This window comes from Phoenix dactylifera, chromosome 2 (assembly GCF_051530095.1).
Source record: "Phoenix dactylifera cultivar Ajwa chromosome 2, Ajwa_hap1_PhDact_Kaust_v1.1, whole genome shotgun sequence".
Lineage (NCBI taxonomy): Eukaryota > Viridiplantae > Streptophyta > Magnoliopsida > Arecales > Arecaceae > Phoenix > Phoenix dactylifera.
The window spans coordinates 23238230-23245519 of record NC_143191.1 but is presented as its reverse complement, the minus strand read 5'-3'; the positions used below and the strand labels follow the sequence as shown (position 1 = coordinate 23245519).

The 7290-nt window shown below is 34.1% G+C and overlaps 2 protein-coding genes across 3 annotated transcripts in view; both read right to left on the bottom strand.

The window, feature by feature from the left end:
* LOC108510820 (disease resistance protein RPM1-like) overlaps positions 1–7290 on the bottom strand; it is a 123730-nt gene that overhangs the window by 35494 nt on the left and 80946 nt on the right. The gene's annotated exons all lie outside the window — the stretch shown is intronic.
* Positions 5699–6939, bottom strand: LOC120107298 (L10-interacting MYB domain-containing protein-like). The gene is made up of 2 exons (XM_088711418.2): positions 6580–6939; positions 5699–6492 (listed from the first exon to the last, which is right to left on the bottom strand). The coding sequence occupies exons 1-2, from the start codon at positions 6937–6939 to the stop codon at positions 5860–5862; spliced, it is 993 nt and encodes a 330-aa protein (XP_088567544.2). The 3' UTR covers positions 5699–5859.

Here is a 7290-nt window from a genome sequence, read left to right as displayed (position 1 = left end):
TTTTTTTTACTAACGGAGTTGTTAATTCAATAGCTTAAAAAAAAAAAAAATTACAGTACATACTATACTATATAGCCAAGTAATACACTTCAAATAAATTAATTATTTATTAAGTCAATACACATATCTAGATAAATCAATACACAATTTACGGAACAAAGTATTTACCAGTAAACAGTATTGACCAAATAATACACACTTAGCAAATTAGTCATTTAGTAACCTAATACACACTTGCAAGTAAATTAATACACATTTTTTAGAATATTATGTTCACCAATACACATGATATGGTGGGTGATACGTACTTGTTGACCTTCCAATACATACTGCAAGCTTATCTGTTACACATCTATTAGTGATCTAATGCACACTTCCAAGTAAATTGGTATACAGTTTTTAGAACATATTTTTTACAGTACATACTATATGGCCATATGATACATATATAGCAATTAATTATCTTGTATTTTTTTTTCTTAAAGTTACGAGATCGACGAACTCGGTATGTAATATTACAGTACTTACTATATGATCAGATGATACATACTGTTTGTGGTTTAAATCTGGCCTGAGGGTGACCACGCCGGAGGAGTCGAAGGAACCGCCGATGCGTCAGGAAAGAAGGTAAGATCCGCCACCTGCACGCCGGTGTACTTGCACAAAGCCTTACCGGTGTTTCCAGTGAGAGCCCTCCGATGATCAAGTTAGGAAGGTGTATATTTGGTTTTTCTCAAGAGAGAAAGAGTCCCTCCTTGGGCGTTACCTGACGGGGCTATTTAGAGTCCCGGTGGAGAGACCCAGGTAACGGAGGCATTGTATGCCTTCATCATGAGGGGGAATGGCTCTGAGCCGAATGGCATGTAGCTAGAGCTGGCCGGTAGCGTGCGGTACCCTCGTTCTGGAGAACGGTAAGGTGTTGACAAGCGTAGCAGGGTATGGCTGGAGTAGTCACAGAGCTGTGCTTTGACTGTCGTCGGCCAGCTAGTAAAGCGTGACGTAGTGACATTGCAACGTACGGCCACGTAGGAGGGCGTGGGCGTGCACATGGTTGCGGCCGTTGGCGAGGGCGTGCACGTCGGGAGGTCGCATCATGCATTCGATAAGGTCGGCTTGATGGGTGGTGTGGTTAGCCCAGCACCTCGAATTCCGAGGTGCGCCAGGCGGAGTGCCCCGGGCTCAAGGGTCGAAGCACATTACTGGAGAGAACGCTTCAGACTTGGTCGGGCGAGTCGGCGAATACAGGAGGTCGAGGGAACTTTCGACGGAGTCCGAGGTCGGGCTGATTCTGGGTCGGACGGAGAACACGCTTGGTCGGCGTCGGTGCTTATTGGGCCGAAGTTGGGTGCCCCTTTTGTTGTGGGTTGGACGATCTATTTTGCCCCTCATCACATACCTAGCAATTAATCCTGTCATATTTATTTTTTTGTAAAATTCCGAGATTGACGAACTCGATATGTAGTAGGAGCCTTATTCTTATTTGACTTTTAGATTTTCTTCTTTAAGATGGGCACTAGAAGAAATATAGCAAAATAACTACAAGATATTCTATAGTGCATCACTAAGCGTGTATTGATCAGGGAAGCACCTAAATATACAAGATTTTTTTTTTTTTTTTGCTAAAGCTAAATATATAAGATTGGTAGAGAGGAAATGGACGTGATTCCACTTGTTCTAGATTAAATCCTCGTTCAACTGAAAGGAATCTGAGAGAAGTGACGACAGAAACAGCTCGGCAGCATTCGTAAAATAAAGAAAAAAATAACAAAAATTACTGGCTGGTTTGGGAACCGCGCGCGTCGGATGTGCAATGCATTTGGTCGCCTAGGGAAGCTAGAAAGTTGTGTTCCCACTCCAGGAGGCCACTGGAGAAACTGGCACATGGAGTATGTTCTTTTTTATTATTTTCTAGCTATCCAGCCCAATTACGGGTTAAATTACAGTGAACAAAACAAGGGGAGATGGGATGAGCTGGACAAAACTATATAAAATGGCAAATGATGAGCAAAAATCATATGAGAAGGATTTTCTTTTTGCCACAGTTTTTTTGGTGCGCATCTTAAATAAAAAATCCAAAAGTTAAATTTTTTTTTACTAACAGAGTTGTCAATTCTATAGCTAAAAAAAAAAAAATTAGTACATACCATATAGCCAAGTAATACACTCCAAATAAATTAATTATTTAGTCAGTCAATACATACATCTAGATAAATCGACACATAATTTCTAGAAGAAGGTATCACTAGTATATAGTATACGATCAGATGATACATACTTAGCAAATTAGTCATCTGGTAACCTAATACACACTTTGCAAGCAAATTAATACATTTTTTTTAGAATATCATATTCATCAATATTGCAAGCTTATCTGTTGCATACCTAACAGTGATCCAATGCACACTTTTCGGTAAATCGATATACAGTTTTTAAAACATTCTTTTTATAGTACACACTTTATAGCCAGATGATACACATCCAGCAATTAATTATTTCGTATTAATTTTTTTAAAGTTACGAGATTGACGGACTCGGTATGTGGCAACATAGTATATTCTATATGGCCAGATGATATTTACCTAGCAATTAATTATCTCGTATTTATTTTTTATAAAGTTACGAGATCGACATAGCAGGAGCTTTATTCTTGTTTAACTTGAATTTTTACTTTAAGATGGGTGCAAGAAGAAATATAGAAAAATAAAAGTTACATCATGCAAGATATGCCATAGTAGCCCGCTTATTTAAGTTTTGTTCTCAAATGATGGTATCATGGGTGGACATAACCATATAAAACTATTTTATACGGACAAGTTAGGTGGGAAGGGCCATCAAGGCCATTGCAACTTGCAGGGACTAAGGCCCTGTTTGGGGGAGCTGTTGGCAGTAGAGCTGTTGGAAGTAGAGCTGTTGGAAGTAGAGCTGTCTGAAGTAGAGCTGTTATAAAAAGCTGTTTGCTGTTTGGTAACTACATTCGTAAAGTGCTGTGGTACTTTGTTTTGTGTTTGGTAAACAAACTGAGAAAGTACTTTTGTATGACAAAATTACCATAAAGGACATTGCATAGTATTATACAACAGAACATAATAAAACATAACATAAATTAATACATAAATATACGATATAGTATAATATTATTGTAATATAAAATAATGTTATGTTAATATAGCATAATAGTAATATAATTATTAGAGTAAATTAATATTTGGTAATATAACATAATATTAAATTATTTAACATAACATATTAATGTATTATGATATAATGTAATATATATTATATTTATAGTATAATACAATAATAAAAGTATAAAATATTATAATTATTAGTATAAATTAATTTCTCATAATATAACATAATATTAAATTATTTAAAATAACATATTAATGTATTATAATGTAATGTAAGATAATATAATATAATATTTATAGTATAATACAATAATAAAGGTATAAAATATTATAATTATTAGTATTAATTAATTTTCCATAATATAACATAATATTAAATTATTTAAAATAACATATTAATGTATTATAATGTAATGTAATATAATATAATATTTATAGTATAATACAATAATAAAGGTATAAAATATTATAATTATTAGTATAAATTAATTTTTCATAATATAACATAATATTAAATTATTTAAAATAACATATTAATGTATTATAATGTAATATAATATAATATAATATTTATAGTATAATACAATAATAAAGGTATAAAATATTATAATTATTAGTATAAATTAATTTTTCATAATATAATATAATATTAAATTATTTAACATAACATATTAATGTATTATGATATAACGTATTATAATATTATATTTATAGTAGGTGATAACGTATTATGGTATCTCTCTAACAATTTTTCTAGTTAGGTGATAAAATTAATTAAATGATTACTAGATGTTTAGACGAGAATCACATAGATGAAAAATTATTTAGCATATTCTACGTGCATACTTTAATAAGGATTGGAATATACTTCATATAGCCTGGCACACAGTTTAGCCTTTCTAACACACAATTAAGGATTGGACACAATTAATCTAGCATGGTATACATATATCTTAGCACATAGTTAATCAAGGATTGCACATAGTTAATATCCATCCTCTCTAACTTTACCTTGTTCATACTTTTTTACATTGTTGACGTAGTAGCAACAAAAATACAACGAACATTCATGTTTGGTCAAATACAAAATAAAACAACATGTGGAATTGCACTGCACTCAAAAGTCAACGAGCTATAAGTTGAGAAGCAATATGATCACGCAGAATATCCATCTCACGGTTACCCAATATTTGGCTTTGCTCTGCACTCAGTTCTTCCTGTGGTTCATTAATCTCTAAACAATCAGAAGGGAGTAGATCCTCATTATCATCATAAGGCTGAAACTCCAAATCTTTGATTGCATGATTTCTAATAAAATTATGAATAGCCATGGAAGCCACCACAATTTGGACTTGTTTATGATAAGAAAAGTTGGGCATGGTACTCAACATTCTCCATCTACTTTTCCAGCATCCGAATGTCCTCTCAATAGTGCATCTCAGGGAGGAATGTGCATGATTAAAGATTTCATGCATACCCTTTGGTTGACTTCCACGTCGAAAATCTGGTAAATGATACCTCTCCCCTTTGTAAGGCCCCATATATCCCAACATGTGAGGATATCCTGCATCCACCAAATAATATTTACCTGCATATATATATATATGAGTTAGTATTTTAATATATTTAATGAAAGTTAAAAAAGTATACTTGCGATCATAATATATTTAATTAATATGCATACGTCTATATTATAATATATTTAATTAAAATGCATACCTCTAGGTGGGTGTGGAAATTGGAGCTCTTTTCTGTGTATAGCATCTAAAAAAATACGAGTATCATGAGCAGTACCTTCCCATCCAGCACAAACAAAAGTGAAACGCATATCAAAATCACAACAAGCCATAACATTTTGTGTAGGAATCCCTTTTCGGCCAATATATGGTACCTGTTTGGATGGAGAAATTTTCACTGGTATATGGGTGCCATCAATTGCTCCAATGCAGTCCTTAAAATAAGGCCACCAACGATGATCATCGCGGATTTTACTTGGAATATTTTTGAACTCTTTATCCAGCGGGGTAATAATATCCTTGGACATCCTTAAAACAGCATTTAAAACATGGGTGAAATATCTACTAACTGTTTCTCCGGAATGTTGAAATCTTTCTTGAACCATCCTATTCCCAAACCCATGTCCTAGAATCATCAAAAACATAGACACCAGCTCCTCAACAGGAATATATCTAGAAGCCTTTAAACCATATTTGATTTTCAATTCCATGCACAGATTAATAAATACATGTTTTTCCATTCGAAATTGTTGTTGGCATCTATATGGATTGCCATGTAAAATTTCTGATACAAACTTGTATCCGGTTTGATAAGAGGTCCTACAAGGCTCCTTTTCAATATATTTTGTGTAATATTCAGTAACCATACCAACAGTTGCAGTTAGTAGAATATTATAATTATCATTATCAACTATCTCATCTTCACTGGAATAATTCTCCTCAGAACTATTGTCAATGCTGCCCATACCTGTAGAAAACATATTATGCAAAAAATAAAACATCTGTAGCAAATAAAACAAATGATATATAAACATATAATGCAAATACATATAATATCACAAAATCATAACATCTATAATATCCATAAAATCAATAGCATCCACGATACATTATCCAAGAGATACCACAAATACATATAGTCCATCATCATTCTATAATAGAAGTTCATAATTAAAACTACAAAACATATTGCCATAATAGTACGTCAACAACTACTTATGTAAGTTTGACATTCGCTTGAGCCATTCAATTCGAAGATTGGTATCTCGGAGTGCCATAAACATCTCTCGATGTTCTCTTTTAAGGAGCACCTCAGCAGCAATCAAAAGCAGTTCAGGTTGTGCTACCATCTCAGGCATCATATGCACTACGTCCATCACCTCATCGATACTACGTCCAGGTTTATCAATCATCTTGGATGGCACTGTACTTTTCTTCTCCACTGCATCAATAAGACGACTCAATTGCTGAGATAGTTGTGCAGCACCCCCAACCTTCTTGCATTTCTTATCATGCAAAGTAGAGCTAACTCTTTTCTTTCCTCTCTCTTGGATAGCATCAGATGCAAGAGTAAGGTTAACATTAAAATTATCAGTGGGAACATCATCAATTTTATATGCAATCATATGATGGTCCTCATCTGAGTCACCTAAGCCCTCAAATGTATCATTATTAACCCCATCCAACCTCTCATATACTTCAATTGTGTCCTCAACATCCTCCTGCAACAGTAAAGCTGGTGCCCAGGCCCCCTCCCCAGTGGCACTAGTACCTCTAAATAACCTATCCAATTTTATGGCATGTTGTAGACCACGTTCTCGAAACTTAGCTGCATCAGGAATCTCCTGCAAGTTAACAATATATAGTTGTCAATAGTAGTTTATAGGTTAGTATAAAAAATCTTACAAATATTAAACTAGTGGCACGTGTACCTGCAATTTTTTTTCCCACCATGCATCTGGTGCATCTATTGTATTTCTAACAGGATCCCATCCAAGTCCTGTTTCCTTTCCCACCAATTTCATCCAAATGCTCCAATTTGCTTTCAGGTTATCCCACTTATTTTTAAATTTTTTGTAGTCATATTGATTTCCAGTCTTCTCATTGAATTTCTTAATTATATTGGCCCACCCTAACCTATTGAAATGTGTTCCTGGGCGATTACCAGCTTCAACTTCACCAATACATATATCGATAAACTCCTCTATCAATTTTTCATTCCAAATGGCCTTCCTCTTCTTCTCATCTTGGGTTGATGGACCAGCAAGGGTATGTTGGCTCTTCTTAGACATTTGTTCTTCTTACAATGCAACAACAAAGACATGAAACATTTTGTCAATCATAAGTCATGATTTCATCCATATGAATAAAACACCTTGTAAAGCATATTAGAAAAACAATGAGATATTAGACAAGGCATGCAATAAGAGGCAATTATTTGATAGAACTATAAGCATTTTGTTGCTTGCACTATAAACCTGTGCCTAACTGCACTTTGTTGCTTGCACTAACTACGCTCAGGCCAAAACATATTACATTGTCAAGTTCCCAATATTAGCCAAATACGATGTTGAGTACCCAATATCTTCTTGGCAATATTGGAAGTATTAGTAACAATAGTATGCACCACTAAAATGACAATA